Source organism: Euleptes europaea, chromosome 4 (genome assembly GCF_029931775.1).
Source record: "Euleptes europaea isolate rEulEur1 chromosome 4, rEulEur1.hap1, whole genome shotgun sequence".
Taxonomy (NCBI): domain Eukaryota; kingdom Metazoa; phylum Chordata; class Lepidosauria; order Squamata; family Sphaerodactylidae; genus Euleptes; species Euleptes europaea.
Window position 1 is genome coordinate 89,099,866 of NC_079315.1, and position 27,260 is coordinate 89,127,125.

The 27,260-nt window shown below is 42.1% G+C and overlaps 2 protein-coding genes across 2 annotated transcripts; one reads left to right on the plus strand and one right to left on the minus strand.

Annotated features, from left to right (window-relative positions):
• Window positions 1–1,992: 1,992 nt before the first annotated feature.
• GFM2 (GTP dependent ribosome recycling factor mitochondrial 2) lies at window positions 1,993–20,896 on the minus strand. Its single transcript, XM_056849021.1, has 21 exons — window positions 20,712–20,896; window positions 19,657–19,732; window positions 19,263–19,350; window positions 18,483–18,528; window positions 18,125–18,222; window positions 17,122–17,247; window positions 16,360–16,448; window positions 14,447–14,535; window positions 13,903–13,963; window positions 13,573–13,758; window positions 11,441–11,521; window positions 10,596–10,744; window positions 10,023–10,163; window positions 9,853–9,952; window positions 9,184–9,373; window positions 8,186–8,262; window positions 6,375–6,513; window positions 6,067–6,252; window positions 4,184–4,299; window positions 3,623–3,805; window positions 1,993–2,122 (listed from the first exon to the last, which is right to left on the minus strand). Exons 1-21 carry the CDS (start codon window positions 20,894–20,896, stop codon window positions 1,994–1,996), a joined length of 2,535 nt encoding a protein of 844 aa, XP_056704999.1. The 3' UTR covers window position 1,993.
• NSA2 (NSA2 ribosome biogenesis factor) lies at window positions 20,895–27,260 on the plus strand. Its single transcript, XM_056849022.1, has 6 exons — window positions 20,895–20,957; window positions 23,213–23,400; window positions 23,634–23,784; window positions 24,759–24,938; window positions 25,100–25,292; window positions 27,086–27,260. The coding sequence occupies exons 1-6, from the start codon at window positions 20,895–20,897 to the stop codon at window positions 27,151–27,153; spliced, it is 843 nt and encodes a 280-aa protein (XP_056705000.1). The 3' UTR covers window positions 27,154–27,260.

Consider the following 27,260-nt stretch of genomic DNA (forward strand, 5'->3'; position numbering starts at 1 on the left):
TTCTGCAACACAGAAGTTGTACCTTTCAATAATATAAAGCATTTACATTCTTTCAATTGTCATCTCATTTCCCCTCCACCCTACACTATCTCTTCTTACCCAGCTAGCCCCAATCACATCTATCCTACCCCCTTTTTCTGTTCTCTCCCCCATCAGCTTCTTCTCTCCTCCTTCTGCTTCTTTCACTCCCATCTTTGACTTTTTTCAGTCCCCACCCATGCCTTGACTGACAGGATCCAGGGCTTAGAAGGCTCAGCAATATTATAGTTGCCCGCAACCTCACAAATGGCCACATTCTCAGAATGTAGTCTCAAGATCTCAATGGACATTAATCTCTTAAAGCTACAGATACTACTTCTAATTTGGAGATTTTTTTAAAAAGCAGGAGGGGGATTTTAAGATTTCAGATTTTTCAGCAAATATGGGGCCTCCCTTGAGTTTGTACAAAAATTATCCTGTGTGGATTTTTTGATCCACACTCTACAGCCAGGTATATATATATATATAAGACAACTGGGAGGCACCTCACTTTCCCCTGTATCCCCCTACCCCTGGCAACTCCCATATCGTCTCCCCTTTCCCTGCCTCATTCTCTCCTCCTCAGCCATTCAGTTACCTACCTTGTATCTACCTCCCATCTTCAGCTATATTTATTATTTATTTACTTTATTTATACCCCACCTTTCTCCACAGTGGGGACCAAAGCAGCTCACATTATTCTACTCTCCTTTTTTATCTGCACAACAGTCCTGTGAGGTAGGTTAAGCCGAAAATATATGACTGGTATCAAGTCATCCAGAGGTTGCTGCCAAGCCTAGGATTGTCAACCCCCAGGTGGGACCTGGAGATTTTTCAGAATTGCAACTGAACTCCAGATGACACAGATCTGTCCCCCTGTAGAAAATGGCTGCTTTGGAGGGTGGGCTCTGTGTCATTATATCCATCTAAGGCCTCTATCTCCCCAAACCTGCCCTCCTCAGACTCCACCACAAAATCCCCAGGAGCCTCCCAACCTGGAGCTGGCAACCCTTGCCTCAAAGGCCAAAATAGTCCTGGAAAGGGCCCTCCCCCTCCCCCTGCTTTTTACTGACTGACAGATCGAAACCTGGAATTTCTGTGGTTGCCTACCAAAGCCACTGAGCAAATCTGTTGCTTAAAGCTACAGGTGCTTCTTTTATCATTTTGGAGCTTTTTTTACCCCCCACTGTATTATTTTTTTAAAAGACATCACATTTTTCTGAAAACCTGGGGCATTTTTCAGGTTTGTAGAAAGATCTGTCTTGCCCATCCACAGCTCAAATCACCCGATTTAAGTATCCTCAGAATTGTCCAAGTTTGCTATGAGTATGTAGATAATGGCTGAAAAAGCACTATGGCCATGTGGAAGACTTGGGTGTATGGGTGTGCGTAGTCTGTTTGAGACAGGAGGAAGTATTCTGGCCTAGTCTGTCCCACAGGTTAAGAATTTGAAGTTGTCTGATCAGTGGGTACGGTTTCCTATAGAAAAGGTGAGATCTCATTTAAACTCTGTTGCAACCCATACAGAACAATTTACACATGCTCAGTTAGCATGGCAGTACAAGTCTGTAAGAGTTACTGATTTCTGGCGTGCAACCCAACCAGGCTAACCAGCCCGGTTTAAACAAGCCCCTGCAAGGTTGTTCAGAGCAGCTCTTTGCCTCGTAGCCTCATGCCTAAATTGGGCCTCAGTAAAGTACAAACATATGTTTGTATTTTTCAGGTACCTGTGTGGAGCAATAAATGACAGAAGCTGTCTGCAGTCTGTTGGCTATGTTTCTGGTTTTACTATTCCAATGAAAGCATATGAAGATACCTCTTGTATAAGTGCTTGCCCATTCCAGTTTGTTTTGTCTTCACACTTTAAGACCAATGAATACATGCCAGCACAGTTAGGGCCATATACCTTTCACTGTGGCAAATCACCAGATCTCAGCTACTTCACAGCCTGGAGCAAGTCTATTCATATTTCAAGTTATGCCAATCCCATCCTCTTGTTAAGCAGAGCAGTTTGCTCCTGTAGGCTCATTGCTTGATAGCTTGCCAATTCCAGAGTAAATGTCCCAGAGCCAGATGTTAATGTGCGCAAAACTGTCGCATATCCCTAGGACAAACCAAAGCATAGATTAGTGACAAAGCTGTAAAACATACTTAAGCAGTTTGCTGTAGGTGACTAGGTTGGGAAGAAACTCATTAGCAACACTATAGTACAGCTTCCATACAGGTATACCTTTTTAAAACATGTAACATTAAACTCAATTGTAGATATGAAAAAAGGTAGACTACTAGAATCTCTGAAGTAATGTTTAAAGGGAGGGATCACAGCACAGTGGCAGAGCTTTACACACAAGGTTAAAAAGGTAAAGGTCCCCTGTGCAAGCACCGGGTCATTACTGACCCATGGGGTGATGTCACATCCAGACGTTTACTAGGCAGACTTTGGTTGCAAATTCAGCAGGGGATCAAATACTTTTTTCCCTCACTGTAGGTTTAATGGTTAAGTTTTTTCATGTGATTCCTTACTACGGTTAACGATCCTAACAACAGAGCTGTGGAGCACTCCTTGGCAGGAAGGGGAAACATTCTATGCCTCCCCCAACACATGACAGCACAAAACCTCAGTCTTATAATGGAGAGGGAATGCAGGACATTTTAGCTGGATAAAATGGTACTTTCTGCCTTTTGGCAGCTGAGCTACTCTGCGAACTATACATCCAGAGAAGGAATCCTGCCCCCAGCCCTTTCCGGTTTCAGATCTCGGACAAGTCCTGTTTATGGAGAAGAGAGGCTTGCATCTTTAAGATACGAGTGGAGGGGCTGTGGTTCAATGGTGAGCACCTGCTTTGCATGCTATCACAGCTTCAATCCCTGGCAGAGGGTGTTGAGAAAGACCTTCTGCTTAAGCCAGTGGAGAGTCACTTTCACAGGAGAACACATGAAGCTGCCTTATACTGAATCAGACCCTTGGTCCATCAAAGTCAGTATTGTCTACTCAGGCAGTGGCTTGCCAGGGTCTCAAGCAGACGTCTTTCACATCACCTCCTTGCCTAGTCCCTTTAACTGGAGATGCCAGGGATCAAACCTGGGACCTTCTGCATGCCAAGCAGATGCTCTACCACTGAGCCACAGCCCCTCCCCTAGATACAGAGCTAAATGTTCCAGGGAACTAGCTCCATATCAGGCATCTTCTGCTATCGATCGGTGCCTTCCATAAAGCCCTCCCCGTCTCAAGATTAGGGAAGAGAAGAAAGCAGCAATGTGGTCAAGCCTGCCAGCATAACAGTCCCTGTGCAAACTGTCTTTCTGCTCATGAAACAAAGTGGAGAACTCCTATGAAGCTTCTCAACCCTGTCATAGAAGCAGAGTTGCTTCCCAGAAGCTCAAGAAGGATTTCCTGCCAAGTGCTGTAATGAAAAAGAACACTCTGTACCTCCCCAAAAGACATACACCCTTGCAAAAGCTACTTAAGCAATTTAATGACTGTAAATGTCTGTTTCATTCGGACAAGGTGCAAAAATATGCCCTGAAGCAGGTGCAATTAAAAGGCACTTAGAGCTGTACTTTTAGCTTTAGTTTTGGCCAGCTTGCATTCGCGCACACACACCATCATTTCTGCTAGCGGAACGGATGCAATCACGACTTTGTTATCTTGACGACTCTGAATGTCTTGAATGCTGCCTCTTCGTTGTGCCAGGTCCCCTAGCACTGCACCAAGATGGCTCTCGCCCACTGTTATTTCCAGGTTCATGAGAGGTTCCAGCATTTGCTTATTAGCTTTTTTCAGAGCCTTAAAAAAAAAGGGGGGAAAAGGACAGGCAACGTTCACTTCTTCAGCACAAGCATCAACATAACTAAATCATAACTATGCATAACTATGAGCTCATAATGCTTTTGCTTGCTATGCAAAACAGGACAGTCATACTCTATAAGTACATTAAGTAACCCAATGGACTATCAACCACACTAAAGGGAAATTAATTAAGAAAAAAGAATATTGAATTTTTTAAAATCATAACATGAGCAATGATCCAGAAAATGCCAAAAGATGTCCTTAACCCGGTACCAATAAGGCAGAGGGCTCCCCACAAATAAACAAAACTAAAGAAGGATTTAGAAAGCATAGGTAAAAATGCCCTAGACAAATCTACAGCACTCCCCTTTATACCTTTTGCATGCACCGAGAAACACAAGCAGAAACCATTGTCAAGGAGGTGTCTGCATTTGCAGCCATGGAAAGCACTGTCACAGTCACATCTTGAACTGGAAAGCCCAGAAGTGGCCCTAAACATATAAAATTAAACACTGCATTAGCATCTCGTACTGAGCCATGAAGACAGCGTATTTTCTTTTTACCTTCTGTATTAAAGTGACTGCTATTTAACATTATTTACAACTGATGGCATGCTATTCTAACCTAGCTGATGTTGCAGATAATTTATTCTGGGATGCAAGAGAGTTTCAAATGCGTTCAAAAGGGGTGTACTGTCTTGCAGGGTGTGCCCGTATTTGGAGACAATCACATAGTACTCCAGTGACTACAGAATGATTTATGAGGAAACAGCAGAATCCCTTGGGGAAAGTAGTTAGTCTGGTCCAGTTCCTTACACAAATCAGTTTTGATTGTTTTTCAGCAATGAAATACACATTTGAATCATGATTTAACATCAGTCATCATTTTTTGATAAAAAAAATTTAAGGGGAGTGCACAAATTCACAAACGACCGGGCTAATAATAATGGCTACTAATCATGATGGGTATCTACTCCACTCCAGTACCAGAGGTTGTACGCCTCTTTAAATCAGTTGCTGGGGAGCACAGGTAGGATGATGCTGTTGCAGACTTCCTGTTTATGGACTTCCTAGAGGTCAGCTACTATGTCAACAGAATGCTGGACTTGATGGGCCTTTGGTCTGATCCAGCATGGTTCTTCTTATGTTCTTATTGAACTTATTGTATAGCACCAACAAGCAAATGAGATAAATCAGCCCATGCATTACAGTAATTAAGGGAATTTTCAGATTCTGGCTCTACCCAAGTGTCAGCTGAACTTGAAGTTGGCAAATAATGTTCATATACTTCACAGTACACTAAACTTGGTGGAATTAATACATCCTAGTCTGTATCATTGAGGCCCATCAGAACCCACCCAACCAGCATCGGGAAACCTTCTGCCCCTTAGAATTTGAACAGGAGATAACCACTGGCTTGATGTATTGGACAAGCAGATAGGGAGCAGCTTTGTCTTTATTTAAAAAAGTGTATGGTGCATTTAGGAATGTTCTCTTTTTTTAATTTACAAGAAAACATTTCCACATAATGATGGGAGGAGAGGTGGCTAAAAAAACATATATGCCAAAAAAAACATATCCACAGTCCTGCCCACTAAGTCACTTACATCACTGCTCTATGAAAACATTAAATATATCTTCAATTAGATTTGTCATCGGATTACAGGCATTCATTACACCAAAACAAATCTTCACAACTTGCTTCATATCATATTAAAATACCACTTATTCATTACAGCATTTGATACATTTTATTTTCTCTTCGTTATGCTCCACCTTGCCCTGACCTGGATGGCCCAGGCTAGCCTGATTTCATCAGATCTCAGAAGCTAAGCAGGGTCAACCCTGGTTAGTATTTGGATGGGAGACCACCAAGGAAGTCCAGGGTTGCTGTGCAGAGGAAGGCACTGGCAAACCACCTCTGTTAGTCTCTTGCCATGAAAACTCCAAAAAGGGGTCGCCATAAGTCGGCTGTGACTTGACGGCACTTTACACACACACACACACACACATGCCCCATCTTTCTCCCCAATGGGGATGCAAAATGGCATACATCGTTTTCTCTCCTCACAGTAATCCTGTGAGGTAGGCTAGGCCAAAAATGTCTGACTGGCTCACAGTCACCAAAACAAGCTTCCATGGCAAAGCAGGGACTGAAACCTGGGTTTCCCAGTTACCAGTCCAATACTAACCATTACACTACAGTGTATGTATTTTAATTCTACTGAAGTGAATACCAAAAACTGAAGCGACTTTTACCTTGAACATATGAGGAATGGATTCCATTCTCTACAGCTTCACGAAGTTCTGGCTGAAGTGAATTGCAGGTATTTTCAGCATACTCAATGACCGGTGCTGTTGCTGACCCCTCTCCCTCCCAGGGGCTCAGGCCTAATTCTACAGTCACTTGGTGTCGCTTTTCTCCTATAATTCTGTCCAGCATATCTGTGAATGTATTTAACACCAAGAATGATATCAAACATCCTGATTCAGAAAGTGAACTTGGAAAACTACATAGCCATTTTTCAAATACTTCAGCTGTAGAGTCAGGATTTTAGATCTCTTACCTGTAGCTTGGACTGCGTTTTGAATGGTTTCTCTGTAAGCTATCTGAAGAGGTCCCAGGTAGGTCTCGAGTCCATATTCACGTTTGATTCGGTCATGAATGATCTCAATGTGCAGCTCTCCCATGCCACAAAGGACAGTCTGTCAAAAAACATGAATGCAACATGAAAGCATCCTTAACCGAATTGAAACATCGGAAGTAGTGGGAAAGCCTTTACAGATTCTCCAAGTATGTTCACTTCCAAAAGAAAGCACTGATAAGAGACAGACCTCTTTGTACTGCAGTACAGTGGTAAGCAAGCTGTATTTGGCAGTGTTTTCAATCTACAATGGACAGCACTAGTAATTTATCTCAACAGCTGGAAACAGCTTGCTAAATTAGTGTAACATGTATTAACATGCAAATACAGGGGAAGGGCCATTGCTCAACAGCTAGATCACGTGAATCAAATCCAACTAGCTTTTTTGCTGGTGAAAAAGGAACGAGGTATCCTCTGACCATTCAAAAAGGCTATGCTGAGAAACATGGGACCTGCATGTGCACAACCCATGTGGGATGAGGGTTGCAGTATGTAAGAAACTGGGTGAGATGGAGTTAAAAATGTGGCTGGATCCAACCCATGCTTTGCATGCAGAAGGTCTCAGGTTCAATGCCCAAACCCTATGTTTTGCATGCAGAAGGTCTCAGGTTCAATGCCCAAATCTCCAGCTCAGGAATCCTACTAGGAAAGACCTCTGCCTAAGACCCGGGAAAGCCATTGCCAGTCAGAGTAGACAGTATTAAGCTAGATGGACTAACTCAGTTTAAGGTCACTTCTGAGGCTCCAGCTTAAGCATTTATATTTATTTGCAGTTCTGAAGTTAAAATGCAAAATGGAGCTAGGGGCAGATGGGGGCGGGTTCTCTACAAACCTCAAGTCAGTCCCAGGTTTGCAGAAAAATCTGCTGCCAGCAGCCACTGCTCAACTTGGCCAGACTTTTCCCAGGGAGAGGTTGCCAGGGGAGGAAAGAAGGGAAAGCTGAAAACAGGGGCATGGATACAGGTGGGTTGGCTGGTGTACAGGAAGGAGAGAAGGAAGCAGGAAAAGGGGGAAAGCCATGGGAGCTGCCAGGAAAGGAAAGGAAGAAAGTGGAGTAGGAAGATACTGGGGAACACGGGATGCCCCCCACAAGTCCTTGTGAATCTCCTGCTTGTTGTTTCATAATCCAGAACAGGATACAATGCAAGTAAAATGTCTAGTTCAAGTGTATTTACAGAACATAAGCAAGTCAAAAAATCTGGCAGTATTCATATGGCATCATTCCTTTTTGCCTTATAGTTACTTCTCAAGCAAATAAACAGGTAATGGAGCAATAAGTGTGCGGCTAACAGGTGCAAAATCACAGAACAATGAAGGTGCAGCATTCTTATCACCTCTATTTGATACAATCAAATTTCCTACAATCCACCATGCAAAGCTGCTTTTCCTATTTTCCAGAGTTATTTGACCAAACAAACAAATATTTCTAGGGGCACATTAAAAATGCAAACTGGTTTTAAGCTATTTTATGGCTTCCCACACAAATGGTGTCTTAGCTTTACGAGAATGCCAAGAATTCTGTTAGAAATCTAGTAGCCATTGAGAAAATTACAATTCCCAGGATCTCCTGAAGGAATGCAACTGCAGTACAACCAAGTCTGTAATTTAGATACAGCCTAAGAAATCGCCATGGTTGTTGCAATACGCTTAGTTTATAGATATGTTTTTCCTTAAAATACCACAGTGAAACAGGGACATTGAAATATGGAGAGAATTGTAACGATGCACCTTACTTGTCCAGTATCAGCATCTATCTTGACTCTCAGGCTGGGATCCTCACGCTGCAGGCAAGCCAAGGCATTGTCCAGATCTGAAGCAAAACATCAAACTATGTTAAAGATCGTATTTGATTTTAGCTTTCACACACGCTGAACAGAGCACTTTCAATCCGCGTTCAATGTGCTTAGCAACTGGATTTTGCTGTGCAAACCGGCAAAATCCACTTGTAAACGATCACAAAAGTGGATTGAAAATGCGTTAGTATGCGTGAAGGCATCTAAGAGACAGCTGTAAATACAAGTAGTCTTGGGAGGCGTGGGAGAAATACGTCCCAAATAAAAGATGCTATGTCAGCTATTATTTCTTCCCCTCCCCCAAAAATACAAAAATCAATGAAAGGTTGGAGAAGAAACACACTAGGCTGGTCAGGACAAAAAGCCAGGGTTAATACTACCAAACACTTGCAAACACTGATGCTGCATTAGCTGGGCTAGAATGAGGTATGCTGGGCAGAACCACTGCTGAAGAACCTTTTTAGAATCTACTCATTTCTATACTGTTACATTAAAAGTATCTGCTTTCTAATCAAAGAGGAAGAAAAGGTCTACAATGCAAGGACAGGCAAAGAGTTTAAAAAACTGAGAGGACTAATCTAGCCAGGACTGAAATAGCTAAAAGTTTTGTTCTTTTCCCAATGCCCTCCCCCTTTGAACAGCATGACATATTACAAACTATTTTTGCTGCTCCCCTCAATACAAGTGCCCTTTGTTAGAACAATAGGTGATCATTGGATCCAAACCCCAGAATCCAAACCATTTTCTTTCAGCCTAGAGTTCAAAAACGTTTCTAAACTGGCATCTTCCCATGGGGGAAATGTTTCCAGATGGGAACACTGGGCATTTATAGTTTTCATGGTGACATGACGCACTGTTGAGAAACTCCACTGAAAACCTGGACTCCCTAGGATTGTGAGCGAAGGACAGTATCAGCTGTTTTAGCAATCGCATTATACCTGGTTGTCTGGCCATGGACGGAGGCTCTATTGTACAAAAGAAGACCGGCTCTGGGATCTCGACACCTGCCAAGAGAAGACTCTCAACTCCATGGGTTCGACCACAGTTTGACCCCACATCTTTCCCAGCTTTCTGGGCTGCAGCCATCGCAGAGGCCTTTGATGAAACAATGGTGTCTCCAGTGGCACTCTAATGCAAGCCAACAGAAAATGACATACTGTACTGTCAACATATAATTGGTGTTTATCATTCCAAAGCACTGCAAATTGACCAATTAGTGAAGGCTGTCTCTTCGTAGTTAAAAGGGAAGCCAATCTGAGGACAGCAATTAGAGTTTTTTGTATTATGCCACTTTTTTCCTTTTGTAGTATTTGATAAAGGGTCACATTTAAAAACAAGGAGGAAACAAAAATAAAACCACCTTCAGCACAAAAAATAAGCTGCATTCCCCGTAGTTATAACTGGAGAAACACACAAGAGGATTTTCGGATGGATTTGATGAAATACATGCACTGTAAAAGACAGGAAAATTACTGGATACATCCCCTACAACACAAGGGGAAATTATGTTAAATAGATAACGATCAGCAAAACATCGACCATCTCCCCGGATGAATGCTTTCCACGTAATGCTACAAACAGTTAGGATTCGCATTTTTTTCTGTCACCTTTTTCAACCCAACGGTCAGGGCAATGTTGCCAGCTGTCAGCGAAGAGATTTCTATCTGCTGATCAGCGAAAGGTAGCAGCAGGCGGCTCATTCTCTCTCTGCAAAGGAAGACACAGGTCAGACACGAATATTGAGGCCTACCCATCCTCCCTCACTCTGTTTACTCACATGCAGCTTTTGTTAATATTGTAGACAGCTGACTGAGGCTTCATTGTGCCTGAGTAAATGCGCACAAATACCAACGGCCCACGCTGTTTGTCATGGAGAACTTTAAATGCTAGAGCACACAGGTCGTCCCTATACCATTGCCTGAAAAAAATTAAAATCAGAAAATTAATTGTACATAAGGGAAAAGGTATAAATAGTATTTCAGTTCAGGATGCTGTTTTTACTAATCACTCCAATGCTAAAATGAACAGGAACTGTGAATACATATTAATTGGCATTAGTCTAATTAGGCTGAAACAAAGAAAACAATGGATAGCAATTATAACTAGAGGACCTCTCCCTGCCTCCCACCTCAAAGGGAGATCAGCACAGGACTTAAAGGCAGACCTCTTGCCCTCCTCCAAGTTGGTCGTCAGAGACATAAAGTGTGCTACACTCAAGCCACCGCTGTAAATACCCTAATCAGCTCTCCTCTCATGCCCAATCAACAAGTTCTTCATGCTCCCCAGTAAAATGTTAAGAAAAGCTACGAAATGAAACTGTTACCAAGATATGCCATCTTCTCATACTCACAAAAAGTCATAACTGCGCTCATCTGGAGCAGGCAAGTACATGGTAATGGCATCCAATAATGGCTGGACACCTTTATTTTTCAGCGCACTCCCACAAATCACAGGCACTGCTTTCTGAGCCAGGGTTACTCTTCGAACAGCAGAATGTAGCTGCAGAAGACCAAGAGCATTCACATTTTGGACAGAGACCTACTATCATTCAATTATGCCCTTAATGGAGCAAACCTGAAACAGGTCTACTCAGAATCTTACTCAAGTCTGCTCAATGGGACTTACTCTCAGGATGGTACAATTAAGAGTACAAGGTATTCTCTTTATCTTGATTATACGTTTGTCCTGAATCCCAAAATCTATTATTTTAAAAAGGCTAAATCAAGTAAGTTCCATACTTACTTCATCACAGTCAGCTACACTCCCTAATGAAAAGATAATCAATCATGGCTTGTAAAAAAAATGACAACTTACACCAGATTGTTTTCAGTAAACTACAGCAAGAAAAGCATTTTTTTAAAAATCTTCTCCCCTTCTTCCCTGAAAAGCCACTGCTGAGGGTCAAAGGAACCTTCCAGAGAAGTATGCTATGCACAGTGGGATTGGAGGGGGGTGCAAGAACAAGGCTATTTCCTATATATTTTTCCTAGACGTTTTGAAAGTCTTTCTGTCGTCTGTAGCTGTTTATTACTATGTGATATTTTGACGTGTTTAGATTCTATAGGAATTTTTGCTAATTGCCTTGAATGTTTATATAACCGAAAGATGGGCTATGAACATTTTAAAGCACTCCGCTAAAGACAACAAAAACAAGGTTCTGCAATACCCATAAAATGAATCTCCCAAGCCACATACCTTATCAGCTGGCACTGAATCAAAATTCTCACTGAACTCTCCAAGGACCAGTTCCGCAAATTCATCATCCAGATCTGCGACCTTGAAAGAGAAAGGATTACTGGCATGACTAAGGCCCAAAAATATCTGTTTAACTAATTAACGCATCAGCAGGCAACAGAGGCTTTTATAAATCTCTCCAGCTACCACGTCAAGATTATGTTACCAAGTGAAAACATGAACTCCCACAGCTGCTAGCCAAAAAGCAATTTCATTTTTAAGTCATCTTAATGATTCATCAGACAGAATGATTCATCTTAAACAAGAGACTTGCACATGCATAAAGCTACAGCGACAGTACACATCAAAACACTTCACTTTCATCATTGTTTATACTGGCCAAACACTGGTAGCCATTTCCCAAAGCCAGCAATGCTGCTCAAGAAGTCTACCACTTAGGTACATGATTTTGCGCCAGCAGGTTCTGAAGACGTTCACTGAACCAATACTGCTTGTACCAAGCAAAAAGTCTTTATCACTACAGAAACTAGCTTTATGTTTGATGCACAGCTATCTTCCCATTTTAGTTTATGCTGTGTATTAGAATAAGTTTATTTTTGCAGCACTGCTTACTGAGTTTGGAATTTCACTCAAAAGTGATATCTAGCGTACCTGATTTTGAGATAAATGTTTAATGTTTCTAAGGGTTTGCTTTTAAGATAAACCCAAGGTGTCAAAAGTTGTTTTTATTCAAGGGTAACAGGTTGGTCAAGAACAAAACCACAAAGTGCTAGAGTGTGACGTCTCACAACCCCAGGGTAATGTGCTACCACCAGTCCCCCAAACTAGCCCGCCAGCCAGAGGCCAAGGGACTCCGTTTCCAGCCCTCCCAGGTCTAAAACAAAAAGTCAGCCCTGCAGGGTAGGACATTTGCGAGTTCCAAAAAACAATTACTCTGGCAGCTGTAGCCAATAGGGCTGAAATACTGGATTGAGGTTAAAGCTCCCAAACTCCAGACCACAAAATATAATTAATAAGGTTTATTAAAGGAATGTACCGAGATATACAATACAGGAGCAGTGAACAGTAAGGATAAAATAATAAAAGCTAAACATCTAACCTAAGCATTTTTACCAGCATTGGCTCTCTTAAGTCCAGATGTTACCTGATCAGACTGAGTCCAAACAGTTTCAAAGTCCAAGGCAGGTGTTCTGGCCAACAAGGCCCACCTGGTGACCCAAAGGCAGATGTAATCCAGATAAAGGGCACAAACCAGAATGAAAGATCTTCCTTTATGCCAAACAACCTGCACTGACATGATTCTACTTGACCAATCAAATGTGTTGCTAAACAGGTAACCTTAACCAATCAATTGTGTTGCTAACAGAGGTCCTAACCAATCAGGTGTGTGGCCAGCATAAGACCACGCACTCTGCAGCTGCACAGAGCCTAAATAGGCAAGGCACTTTCTCCTACCCAGGGGTCCTTACACTAATGAGATGACGTGTGTAGGGGAAACTCCCTCCCTGGGCTCTTGACCTTGAAGCCTTTAACCCCAGTGACCTCACCAACACCTGCGTAAGCACCCATTGTATCTTGCTTGTATGATTTTTGTAGAGAATGAACCAATGTTTTTGAAAAGATAAGAGGTTGGTAAGCAAGCCAGTCTCTTGACACAAAGTTTCAGATTTGGCCACAGAATTAGCAATTATTATTTAGCAAAGTGAAAGTTGGTTTTCATGAGGCACAGAAACAATGCACACTAAGTTTTCACACATCTTGTAGAGATGGGCATACACCACAGAGGAAAAAGAACTCTGCTGAGTTGTTCAGTACTACCTAATAAAGGGAATGGCAGAAGCCTGCTTTGAACAACAGGGATCGGAGGGGTGCGGCAGTAATTTAATGGTGATAGTGTGAGGCCAAGGCAAAGCCACAACCTGTGTACTCTAGTCCTTTGCACTGGAAAACTCAAGACTAAAACTAAAAGATTTTACCTGTCAACTTGTATTTAACTTCATAGATAAAGGGCTATATTTATCAGCATTCGTTACAAAGCGTCTCATTGTCTTTGAAGTTGTAACTAGCGCATAAAAGCAGAGCATTTTTAATTCACAGTACAAATGCTTTATGTATTTACTTTAGAACTTTACTTGTTCTATTAAGGCAGTTCTTGCATCAATGGTATCCTTTAACAAGTCAGGACTGTCCACTTCTTTCAAGGGTTTCCGCTCAAAGTTCTTTCCATCATCCAATCCAGTTGCAGATTTCCAAATAACTTGTTCCTTGGTCACAATGTCAGCTACTCCTCTAAAGGTCTTGGCTTCCCCAATTGGCAACTGTACAGAGGGGTTTAAAAAAAAAAGGAAGAAAGAAAGAAACTAAGTATGGTAGCCTGAAAAAAACACCCAGCTTAGTCAAACAGTGCAATAAGTCAAACAGTGCAAATATAGCCCTTTGAATGTTAATGCTTCTTACACAACCTGTAAAAGCAAAGGCGTGGTCTTCAGCTTCTGTTCAATGCTCTCAACAGCATATCTGAAACTAAAACAAATTATTCCTCTATCAGCGAGAAAAACGTTTGCCTGGTTATCTCTTACCATCACCTCCCTTCCCCCAAAAGCCACAAGAGCATAGACACATAGGAAACTAAAAAGAAAAAGAAAAAAAAAGACAATGTGGCCATGATTCCCCAGGCAACCCAGATAGGTTTTTTAAAAAATGGTCTAAGTAAACTATGCACTGTACACATTGTTAGTTAAGTTAGGATTAAAGAAAACCACATGAATGACCCTAATGACTTTTGTCAAGCTATCATGTCTGGGGTGCCTGGAGGCAACTCTTATTTACCTCAAGCATCCAGGAGAGGTGCTATTTGCAAGCCTGTTCTTAAAATAATTTAAACAATTCTTCAGCAGCCACTAAATCATAAGAATCTCTGGTAATTAACAACCACGCTTACATTCTACAATGTAACAGCTTTTCCTTGTATCACTGGGCCCTGAAAAGGAACAGCTGTCTTCATACCTGGCTCCAGGTTTGTCCATCTTGTTTAAAAAACAAATTCGTGGTATGTGGTGCTTGTCCGCTTGTCTCCACACTGTCAGAGACTGTGCCTAAACAAAGATGGAAAGTGTCATTTTCACTTACTAGCATCTGTGGTCTCTTAATGCCCACTAAAAATTTACAACTCACAATGTTTTAAGCACAGCACAAGATGCAGAAGTGAGAGAGATCCTAAGCAGAAAGCTTACAATACAGATGTTCAGGAGGGAGCACTGACTCCAGCCGCTCCTCTCTAGCCCAATAAGGACCTCAATAAGTGGGTGAGTGCATTAAAGGAACCATAGATGCACATGAAGGGGTTGCAGCACCTTTCTATTAGGAAAAGGCTAAATCATGTTAGTTTTGATTTTTTTAAAAAACAAATAAGGAACAGGCACAAAAGCAGTGTATTAAACACACTAAGTAAATACTCTAGTCATTATACTTTATTGGAGTCATAGAATCATAGAGTTGGAAGGGACCACCAGGATCATCTAGTCCACTGGTTCCCAACCAGGGGTCCATGGACCCCCAGGGGTCCACGAGAACTAAATTAAGGTCCATGAAACAAAGTTATAAACCCATAATAAATTAATATTTTCCAATTAAAAGTTCTCTATTATAAAATATATATATTCAAATATTATTCTAAGTTTAATGTTTAACTAACAGTTATGATTAAAGTTTATTTTCAAATTCTCGGAATTTTTATTTTGAACCTTGGGGTCCCTGCACCGAACAGAAAAGTCCTAGTGGTCCCTGGTCAAAAAAAGGTTGGGAACCACTGATCTAGTCCAATCCCCTGCACAATGCAGGAAATTCACAACTACCTCCCCCCCCACGCCCCCAGTGACCCCCCTACTCCATGTCCAGAAGATGGCAAAAAAAAAAAAAAAAAACCCTCCATGATCCCTGGCCAATCACGTTCATTTTCATTAAGTTCTTAAGAGACAAAAAGTTCTACTTCACCTAACAAAATTGATTTGAGGAACTGACCACCATGAGACAACAATGGCAAACTGCTTAGATGGTTTTTAAAAGGAATTAGAAAAACTCGCGATCTTTCAGCACAATCCATCAAAATGGCTGCACGAAAGCTCTGTTTTAGGAATGCACCTGCACCCCTAAATAGCAGATACCGGCCACTGACAAGAAGGGACTGATCATCTCCTTCGTGGCCACTTGAAAAATTCAGGATGAATTTCATTGGCTGCTGCAGGACACAAGGCCGGACCTAATGGACAATTTGATCTGGCAACACAATGCTTATGCAATCGTGCAGAGGATGCTGTTTCGGACCTTCATTGTGAACATTCCCTCCTGTATCTATGCAGCCCAGGAGCCTGCCGAAACAAGGGCTACTTTGACACATGATAGCTTATAACTGACCAGTCCCCAAACCCTCCACTTCTTTCTTTCATAAAAATTTTTTCGCTACATGGGATCCAGGCGCTAAACATAAACACGCAGCTCGAAACATGGAGCAGACACTGACTGGTAGAAATTGGGATTTTTTAACACCCTACCAAGGAGCCCCGTGGCGCAGAGTGTTAAGCTGCAGTACTGCAGTCAAAAGCTCTGCTCATGACCTGAGTTCGATCCCGATGGAAGTTGGTTTCAGGTAGCCGGCTCAAGGTTGACTTAGCCTTCCATCCTTCCGAGGTTGGTGAAATGAGTACCCAGCTTGCTGGTGGTAAAGGGAAGATGACTGGGGAAGGCACTGGCAAACCACCCCATAATCACGGTCTGCCTAGTAAACGTCGGGATGTGACATCACCCCATGGGTCAGGAATGACCCGGTGCTTGCACAGGGGACCTTTACCTTTTATGTAAACAGTATTAACACAAAGGTGTAGTCTATGTCAAGCCAACACATGCTACAAATTCATTTTTACCTCTACACCAGCTGAGGCATCAAATACAGCCACTGCTCCATCCAGCACTCTTAGAGAACGTTCCACTTCCAATGTAAAGTCCACATGACCTAAAATTCAGTTTACAGAGAACAGCAGTAAAGGACAAAATACTTGGAATAGCTTAATGAAACTACATGGACTACCTTACATTAACAAATGAATCAAATATCTAATTCAAGAAAAGACAATCCTTGCTGGGTTTAGACCATTATATTATGAAAGAGATTTTAGTTACAGCAGGTTTATTTCAACCAAAGGAGGACTTGTTCCCAAACGGAAGGATCCAGCAGGAATTTCTCCTGCAGAAGAGATTTCTTCTCTTGTACAACTCCTGTTCACATGAACACACAAACACATGAACCTGCCTTATAATGAATCAGACCCTTGGTCCATCAAAGTCAGTACTGTCTGCTCTCTAGGGCAGTGGCTCTCCAGGGTCTCAGGCAGAGGTCTTTCACACTTTAACTGGAGATGCTAGGGATTGAACCTAGGACCTTCTGCATGCCAAGCAAATGCTCTACCACTGAGCCACGCCCCTCCTCACTGTTCATCTGAACAGTGCTCATATAGGTGAGATTCCTAGTGGATAAGGCCCAATGCATAAATCTATTAATTTAGAGGGGGAGTTTTTTTCAGGTCACATCAACATTTTAAACCCATGTATGTTTTTTCAATACCATTTTTCAACTACTATTTCCTTTGCCACAAAAGGTCAAGAATTATAAGATCAAAATAATGTACCTGGTGTATCTATTAGGTTGATTCTGTGGCCTGCCCAATCAAAAGTCACAGCAGCTGACTGAATGGTGATACCACGCTCTCGTTCCTGTGCCATGAAATCTGTTACTGTGTCTCCATCATCAACATCTGGTCAACAGGAAGATCATAAACCATCTCAGTTTGGTCAAAGAAACTTTATATTTGTTATAGCAAAATAGAATAAAACACATCATGCTACAAAGCACTGTAACAAAATACCTAAGGCCCTGATCCTAGCTAAGGTCAAAATGTGCGGTGAACTGGAAAGGATGCCAATATACCAGTCTCACACTGGTGCTAGGAGGGCAGTCTCCCTCTTGCACCAACCCAGCTACAGGACCCATCCCTTGCAATAGTGGAAGGAACGTGTGAAATGCTTGGTTCAACTGTACGTGTGCAACTGCATGGCACGACACAACCCTCAAGGGAGCAGAGGCCAGAGCATGGCAACAAGAGAATGGAAGGGCAAGTTTACTCAGAATTTTATTCTCAATACCAGCAAGGGTGAACTTTAAAAACGTAACCACTCAAAACATAATCACTAATAATGATGCACAGCGCAACACAACCTACTACACATAAAACCACCTGCACACACGTGGGCAGGAAAAATCCAAACAACTTAAAAGCTTCCTCCAGAACAGAGCCATGAACCATCATTCCCCCAGCCCACACTCTGTACCCGTTCCCTGTATCAAATATGGGTCAGGGTAGCAAAAGGCCTCAATGGGAAAGCAACAGCAAACAAACCACCAGCCAAGCACCACTGCAAAGGGGCCCTAGCAGCAAAAAGACGTGATGAGAAACGGTCATGTTAAATATAGGATGCTTCCCTATCATGCAAAAGTAAAGAGGCAGCCGTCTTAGATGAGGCATATTCTTACGATCTAAAACGCATTTTCTTGAATTGATAATTTTAAATTTCACTCACATTTTGGTAACCATTTTAGTAACACTTAACAAAACTAAACACTCCAATACTAACCTCCAAAGCTTCTTATGTATCCTGAATAATATAACATCCTTTCAGTGGTGGTTGTTTTTCCTGCATCTATGTGAGCCATGATGCCAATATTACGGATTCTGTGAGAGAAAGATCAAAGGCTGTTCAACTAGCTTAAGCATTTTTAAAGCTGAATTGTTCCTACAATTAGTAATATAAAGTACTCAGTGTTTCTAGTAACAATTATGTGAATTGCCGTATTTTAGGCTAAGACACACTTGTCTAAAACCATTGCAAATATTGCCTATTGTCCCTTCATGTGTACACAGAGCAGATAACATCAATCTTACAACCAAGACCTATCAGTATACTCTACAGAAAGAAAACAAATATTACTTACTTAGACACAGGTGGAGTAATGATAGACCGTAAAGATTTTACCTCACCTGTTTAAAAAAAGCCACAATTTACAACTCTGTAATGATTCAAATGAATGAAACATGATCATTTCTGCAACACATATAGGTCCCAGGTTAAAATCCTCTTGTGTAGTTGCCTACTACTGAAATCAATTATTTATTTTTTCCCTAAATAGAAACATGTTTCCCTTATTACATACCATTCCTTGTATACACAGATCAGAAAGAGCAATTAACGGGATTTCCCCCACACACACACAAATAACCGCACCTAGTAGATTGAATAAATGTGTCTTAAAAATGCAACAGGATATTTGGCTGAGATTAATAATCCTAAAAATCCCCTAAAAGCCTAGTTCGCTACCAACTTTTGTACAATTTCAACACCAATTCAATTCAAGGAACAGTGTCACGCCACATCAGAAAAAAGAAACTGGAAGAACTCTTCAAACGCATTTACGAATTTAATTATTTTCTGCTCCACTACCACCAGTTACAAAACAACTTATTTTGTATTTTATAGCTTACTTTTAATATTGTCGTAAAATTAATTATAAGTACCTTAAGCAGGATTCTGAAGAGGCAGAACAGAAATAACCCTATTAAATAAACAAATAATCCAGGGCTCTATTTTCAAGCGCATCCTTAAAACAAGGATAAGGAACAATAATATGCAGAAGAATGCTTGAATAGTGTCTTTCATTGCGTTCTCTACAACTGTACAGCATTTATACAAGCTGCAGAGTATAAAAAACATTTACCTGGTGTAGAACTGTAATTCCTCTGAAGATATAGGGGAAATCTCAACTTTTTTACACATAGAGTTCTTGCTTTTTGGCAGAACATGCACTTTAAATGAAAGGAGAATGATCAGAATCAGATAAAATTTTGATTATCTGGTAATGATAAGCTTTGTAAATTTCAATAACGAATTCCGTTTCAAAGTGTAAACACTAAGCTTTTCTAAGCAGAGAGAGCAACTGAGATTAGCTATCCTAAACACACCCCAAAGATTCAGCCTAGCTCCACAAAACCTATTTCATTAATCTCCGCAAAGGTAAATCATATTAAAAACAGCCCAGTTTCACATGCGAGGCATCAATTAACCCAGTAAATTGCTAAAGTTCTGAAATGAACACCTGAACACCGACTCACCTGACTGTGTACGTACACCCTTTTGAGGGCATTCAGCAACAGTTTTCTCTCATTTCGCAGCATATTGACAACTTGCCTTAAAAAAACAAAACACCACACGTCATACAAGAAGGAGTGCGCTTAAACAGCCTGAAGATTTCCCGTTAAAGCCAATAGCTAACGTCCATTGATCCCCGCACCGACTTAGGCAAAACCTTTAGTTTAAAAACTCGACCTATTTTGCTCCAAAATTACTATACAGCAGCGAGTACATCGCCTCCCTCAAGCGGGGAAACCCACTCCGCTGTCCACTTCGGTACCGGGAGAAACGAAAGGGGAGCCCAAAAGCGCGGCCTTGGCTCGTACTACAACTTCCGGTATCTTCAGGCTCTCAGCATGGGAAAACACGCTGCTTCCGTCGGGGGGTGTAACCTTTGTTGCCTTCCTTCCCTGCCTTGGAAAGCGGTGTGTGTGTGTTAAGTGCCGTCAAGTCGCCTCCGACTCATGGCGCCCCTATGAATGAAAGTCCTCCAAAATGTCCTGTCTTTGACAGCCTTGCAAATTGAGGGCTGTGGCTTCCTTATTGAGTCCACCCATCTCTTGCTGGGTCTTCCTCGCTATAGCTCAGCCTTTAAGGTGCTACTGGACTCTTGCTCTTTTCTACTAGCCTTGCTCAGGTCTTGCAAATTGAGGGCTGTGGCTGCCTTTATTGAGTCCGTCCATCTCTTGTTGGGCCTTCCTCTTTTCCTGCTGCCCTCCACTTTTCCTAGCATGGTTGTCTTTTCCAGCGACTCTTGTCGTCTCATGACGTGACCAAAATACGACAGCGGAAAGCGGTAGCTCAACGGTAAGGGACATTTCGACCAAAAACTTCAGCAGTTACTGAACAACGTTAGCGCTTAAATGTTTCCTCAGGAGTGCGGCCCACGGAGGGAGAGACGCGCTGCTCTGGGGAGGCGCCAGACGCTCGGGGGGCCCTCGCTAGGCGGCGGAACGAGAGGAGGCGGAAGCGGTTGTCACCGGGGCCTCTTTTGCAGACGGACTTTCCTTTTCCTCGCGAGACCGGCGGCCTTTACGGAGCGGGGCCCTGCACCTCGGTCGTCATGGTGAGTGGGGAGGCGAGCGGGGTGAGGGAGGGCCGGTCGGGCTCCGCAGCTCCTCGAGGGACCCCGCCGAGGTCCTGCTCCGGAGGGCTGGTGGCCACGAGTCTCCCTTCCTCGGTCTGGGAACCAGGGGCCGAGCAGAGTGGAAGAGTACACATGGCCCGGCCTGGCAGTGGGGCCGACTGCTACACAGCCAGCGTGGTGTCGCGGCTAAGAGCGGTGGGAGGCTGATCTGGGGAGCCGGGTTTGATCCCCCACTCCTCCACGTGAGCGGCGGAGGCTAATCTGGCGAACTGGGTTGGTTTCCCCCCTCCTCCACACGAAGCCAGCTGGGTGACCTTGGGCTAGTCACAGCTCTCTCAGCCCCACCTACCTCACAGGGTGTCTGTTGTGGGGAAGGGACGGCGACTGTAAGCCGGTTTGAGTCTCCCTTAAGTGGTAGAGAAAGTCAGCATATAAAAACCAACCCTCCTTCTTCTGGTTACTGTGACATGGCTTATTTGCAATGGGTAGCGTGTTAATCAGTCTGTAGGTAGAGAAATGTTGGTCATGTCATGAGACGACAAGAATCACTGGAAAAGACAGTCATGCTAGGGAAAGTGGAGGGCAGCAGGAAAAGAGGAAGACCCAACAAGGGATGGATTGACTCAATAAAGGAAGCCACGGCCTTCAATTTGCAAGATCTGAACAAGGCTGTCAAAGATAGGACATTTTGGAGGACTTTCATTCATAGGGTTGCCATGAGTCGGAAGCGACTTGATGGCACTTAACACACACACACACAGGTATAGAAAAGAGCAAGAGTCCAGTAGCACCTTAAAGACTAACCATGCTTCTGTCAGGGTATGAGCTTTTGTGAGCCACAGCCCATACCCTGCCAGAAATTTTGTTAGTCTTTAAGGTGCTACTGGACTCTTGCTCTTTTCAATGGCTTATTTACATGACTATAGGCATAACATCTTGTTCTTTCACGTGACTCACGAGGTTGTTTGTATGAGATACGACCATGTAGCAGGCTGAATGGTATCGATTCAAGAGAAAGGGTGTATGAAACTGAGCTGCCTGATGAGAGTTCTCTCGAAAGGAGCAGACTTACAAAGTATGTGTGGGCCGTTTGTGTTGGTTTCTCACCCACTACCTTTGAATGCAACATCTTATTTGGTCATTTTAGTTATTTCTGTTCCACTCTCTTCACCAAAAATGTTTGAGGTGTCTCACAGATAATTAAATCGAGGTAATGAATTTAAAAATGCCAGGATCTAACAATCACATATTAAAATAACAGCAGCAAGGTAAACATGAGCTAAATACACAGATTTTATATCTCTACCATGGAGCTCAAAGCAGTGTACTTAGTGCTTGCACCATTTTGTCCTCATAACACCCTTGGCTAATAAAGAATAACTGACTGGTCCAAGTGAGCTTAGTGACCTGAGTGGTGATTTGAACTCCAGTTGCCCTAGTTTGAATTCTCCCTCGTCTGATACTTGTAATTACTACACAACATGGTTTATGCTAAAATGATAGCAATAACTTTAACAGTACAGTTACTCTGATGACACAGCATTGATTACAATGGGCTTAGTCAGACCAACTGCATTAGATTGCGCTGTAGCAGCCTCAGAATAATCTTGCGTTGTCAGAGGAGGGAGAGGCAGTTTCCACTATGGTCATTACAGGCTTACTGCAGCATCAACAATTGCATTGGGGGTAGGAGTTGTTCATATCTACAACTCCCCTGGCCTCCAACAGCTGCTGATGGCCATGGGCCTCATAAGACTCAAATATAAGGTGGGACCGGAGAAGAATGTACTGTCCCTTTAATAGAGGCTGAGCGTGTTGAAATGAGTAGTTGAAACTTTTGATGACGTGGAGGTAAATAACATCCCATTAATCCTCTATTAAAGGGCCTTTTGGCAACCGAGCTCAAATACCATAATGGGGAAGTAAGCAGAAGAACTGTAGTGAAATCTTTAAGATGGAGATGTTTTAATTGTTCTCCGATTTTGCTATGTAAACTTCTCCGATAACTTTTTGTTGAAGGCAATACATAATCATTGTAAACAGATACATATTAGGCTACCTCCCAATGCAGCATCCTATGTAAGTCCTATTTAACTCTGTAAGGCTTACTTCTGACTATACGTTTTTTGCAACTGGGCTGATTATCTTTTATGCTTAGTGTGAATCTTTGATACCAGCTAGCTTCAGATCTTGATACATCCAGAATATTGAAATTATTTAGCCTCATGTTTTGATTAATAAGGTAGGTTTTTTTATTGAACATTTTCTGAAAAAGTATGCCAATTTAATTGAAGACATGAACCCCTCCAATGTATTTTAATCAAAGTATGAAAAGCATACTTGTCTGTGATTTATTTCAGCTTTCAGAAAACATTCCTTTGACAAAATATGCCGCTACTTCTATTCATGTCTCTCATTTTACAAACTTCTGATCTTTGTTGACTTAACAGCCGCAGAACGAATACATAGAGTTACATCGTAAGCGCTATGGTTATCGCTTGGATTACCATGAGAGAAAAAGGAAGAAAGAGGGCCGTGAGGCTCATGAGCGCTCAAAGAAAGCCAAGAAAATGATTGGTCTGAAGGCCAAGCTTTACCATAAACAGCGCCATGCAGAGAAGATACAGATGAAAAAGACGTGAGTAATTGATTCTGTCTCAGAGTATTCTTGCAGCGCAGACTTGGCCCCCACTGGAGTGTAAACTGTTAATTGTGTCAATTAAATTCTGATTCGTTTGTATTATTTCAGTAGAGACTGTGAGTAATTTAAGATTTATTTGGTGCTGTTGAAACTGTTCTCAGTGGTCTTTTATCTCTGGTTTAGTTTTTTTCCACTAATGCATTTCAGATTTAATTTATTTTTTCTTCTAGCATTAAGATGCATGAAAAGAGAAATACCAAGCAAAAGAATGATGAGAAAACTCCAGAAGGAGCTGTGCCAGCATACCTGCTAGACAGAGAAGGCCAATCCCGAGCTAAAGTTCTTTCCAACATGATTAAACAGAAGCGGAAAGAGAAAGCAGTAAGTAATAATAGGAATGTTCCAGTTATGGCTACTTTGCATTTTTAAATGCCCTTTTAAAATACTGAATTGCAGAAATGGCTTTGGTGTTTAGTTAGAGCATTAAGTAGTCTAGGGCTGTTTACCTCTTATGACTGGGTAACACCCTGGAAATACAATGAGAAAGAGGAGGGAATCGTGTGGCTTGTCAGGAAGAGTAGACAAAGATATGGCTGGTACAGTGTATATCTGTTAAATGAACTCTGCATAGCCTCTTAACCTAAAATAGTAATCTCTTATGAGAATCTCCCTTAGGGTTTGTGTAGTAAAGCATTGGTGTAAGTTCTTCCAAAAATATCAGGTAAGACAATCTAATACCTTGACCAATCTGCCCAGGAGCATGCAACTCCTTTCTTCTGAGTTCTCTGAGAATTGCTAAGAACTCGAAGAAGAAAAAGGAGATTCTCTTATGTTGTGCTTGTGTTTTAGAGTGAACGGAAGTTTGTCTTTTCTAAGGCTCAGTGTGGCAAAGGACCATTTTGTATGGGGCAGTGAGCAAGCAGCATGGACCGTGTTTGTGTCTGCTCCAAAAGCAGCTGAGCATGAAAAATACCAACCATCCTCCCAAGTTCACTGGCAAGCACAAATTACTGCCTACTGAAAAAAGCCAAATACATAGACCTGTGGACAACCGCAGGGCCGGCCCCGGTTAGTGTTTGGATGGGCAACTTCCAAGAAACACCAGGGTCGTGACACAGAGGCGAGCAATGGCAAACCACCTCCGAACCCTATTGGGTTGCCATAAGTCAGCTGTGACTTGATGGCACAAATAAAAATGGACAGCTGCATTGCCTGCTGTTTTGCTAATGAAGCTATTCTTTTTTGAACTGGATTTCTAAAGCCATTTCAAAACCGTCATGTTTCTGTTGAGTAAAACTATGTTTTCATCCTCCTCCACCCCCACTAATATATTTTTTACTGGGGTTGTTTTGTAGGGAAAATGGGAGGTTCCTATACCAAAAGTCCGTGCTCAGGGAGAGACGGAAGTTCTTAAAGTGATTCGGACTGGAAAGAGAAAGAAGAAGGCATGGAAGAGAATGGTCACAAAAGTGTGTTTTGTTGGGGATGGCTTCACACGGAAACCTCCAAAATATGAACGATTCATTCGGCCAATGGTAAACACTTTCATAGTTTTGTTCATCGCTGCCTAACTTGTTAGCCCCTTCAGTAAAGTTTTCACACTAATTACATGTAATTTGTAATTAATGGACTAAGATTAATCAGTATAAGTAGTCATATGAATAAAAAATTAACTGATCTGTTCAACACATAACAGGGTTTGCGGTTCAAGAAGGCCCATGTGACCCATCCTGAACTCAAAGCAACTTTTTGTCTACCTATACTTGGTGTAAAAAAGAATCCTTCTTCACCTCTGTATACATCTCTGGGAGTAATTACAAAAGGTACCGTCATCGAGGTGAACGTTAGTGAACTTGGTCTTGTGACACAAGGAGGCAAAGTAGTTTGGGGTGAGTATCCAAATACCAATTAAGAAGTATAAGTAGAACTGAATAGTAGGCAGATGTCAGATAACTCAGGCAATTTACTGGACACTATGCACCCAGAAATGCTGTTTTCAGGATTTACTACCATTCTGACACTCATGTTTGTAGACAGTGTATTGCAAAAATGGCCACAATTCACAGCGTTTCTCTTTTGTTTCAGGCAATAGTCTACCACCTTCCTTCTTGGAACAGATAACAGCACAATCCTATGCCCTGTTAGATGGTCATAATAATCCATTGATTGCAGGGTACCTTGTATGAGGGGATCAGAGATTATTTGTCCTGCACAAATAATCCCTTGTCCTCCCTTCTCTAGAAAATGGCCAAAAGTAGTACATATTTAACTTTTCCTATTACAGTCTCTCTGGTTTAAGTTTTAGTATACTTTTTTTAGTCCTTCAAGTAGTCATGGAGAAATTAATTTCTCCAAAACGTAGCTCAATATGGTCTGTTCTGCTCTTGGAAAGCCTTGTGTTGCTTGTTGTTTTTGAAGCTACATCAGGGGTCCCCGACATGGCACCCACTGATACCTTTCCTGGCATCCGCCTAGTGTCTTTAGAAAGTGGGTGGGGTTGGGTGAGCAATCTGAGATCCAATTGGCTGTGCACAAGTCTCTTCACTGTGTGACTGAGGGTAAGCTGTGTGTATGCAAGAAAATATTTTTAAACAAATATGTTCATTTTAAAAGGTGTTCTGTTAAGCAGAGCTTTTGCCTGAAACACTGAAGAGTTCCTATTACAGTTATGCATTACCTTACATTTTGTGGCTGGTTCCACTCTTCCCAGCAATTGCTGCCCCTTTGTGGCTTCGCCAACCGCCCTGTGTCAGAATTCCAAAGGTGCCCACAGGCTCAAAAAGGTTGGGGACCCCTGAGCTACATCACACAGGCTGATGAGAATGGAAAATGTTTCTGTTGGATTTTTTAAAGTTACCTACCAGTGGATTTTCTTGTAAACTACTTTGGTAGAAGGCAATGATACAGCTTGAAAGCTATACTGGACCCTGCTTTTATCCAGTATGTGAACAGGCTCTTTGATGTGTTGTCTGCTAACTCTGTCTGAACTTGGTTAGGGATCTCTGTTCAGGAGACTGTCATCTGGATTAGAGCATCAAAATAAATCTTTTAATAGTCCTTTAAAAGATAATCATTCTAGGTTGTGATTCAAAACAGCATTATCAAGACCCTGCTATTGAAGATGTAAGTAGGTTAGTTCTGGTCAATAGTACAGTGCTATTCTAAGTAGAGCTGCACCCTCTGAAGTTTGGTGAGGTTAATGGACTTCGCTGCCCTATACCTCCCACCTCTAAGAGCAGTTTTGCTCCCTAGTTACCTTGAGATTTAGCCCTCCTTTTTCTTGGGCTGACTTTCAACCATTATGAGCTTGACTTCGTGTGAATTGGCAAATCTAAAGATAGTGAAGTTTGAGGCTAGTTGGCATAAGACATGATTCCTGTACCTTGTTAGCAGTTTCTTAGAAGCAGCACTGGCTTAATTTTTCCTTCATCTCAAACTGTCACATGTAATGACTGGAACACATCAAGGCCTTCTCCCCCAGTGGAAACACTGGAGGTTTTTCAATCCATTTACCAGCGCCATTCTAAATGGTGTCATCCATATCTACAGAAAAAATATATCTACTGCTTCTGTAGCCACTGGCTAGGCAGTATGTTCATTGGCTGTTGCCAGTTACAGTAACCTATGTACAGTTTGTAGTTCTTTTGGTTGAATGTCTTAAGTATAACTTTTTTTTTTTCAGGAAAATATGCACAAGTGACCAACAATCCAGAAAATGATGGGTGCATTAATGCACTTTTGCTTGTATAGGCGGCACACAGAACTCCACTAACTTTTCCAAGCAGATGGGTGCCTCAAAATATGGACAGATTAAGAGCTTGCTTTGTCACATCAGCACCAGAAGAACTTAAAGTTTG

What these genes read in the sequence shown, in the direction of transcription:
- GFM2 (XM_056849021.1), bottom strand. Translation starts at nt 20,896, where the DNA reads ATGTGTACTCTTCCACTCTGCTCGGCCCCTGGTTCCCAGACCGAGGAA. An exon ending in TGACCGTTGGGTTGAAAAAG is followed by an intron (nt 9,374 to 9,852) that starts GTGACAGAAAAA and finishes GGCTTGCATTAG; the next exon opens with AGTGCCACTGGAGACACCAT. An exon ending in TAGATGCTGATACTGGACAA is followed by an intron (nt 6,514 to 8,185) that starts GTAAGGTGCATC and finishes GTTTTTTGACAG; the next exon opens with ACTGTCCTTTGTGGCATGGG.
- NSA2 (XM_056849022.1), top strand. Translation starts at nt 20,895, where the DNA reads ATGGCCCGGCCTGGCAGTGGGGCCGACTGCTACACAGCCAGCGTGGTG. An exon ending in AGAAGCGGAAAGAGAAAGCA is followed by an intron (nt 23,785 to 24,758) that starts GTAAGTAATAAT and finishes GTTGTTTTGTAG; the next exon opens with GGAAAATGGGAGGTTCCTAT. An exon ending in AGGAGGCAAAGTAGTTTGGG is followed by an intron (nt 25,293 to 27,085) that starts GTGAGTATCCAA and finishes TTTTTTTTTCAG; the next exon opens with GAAAATATGCACAAGTGACC.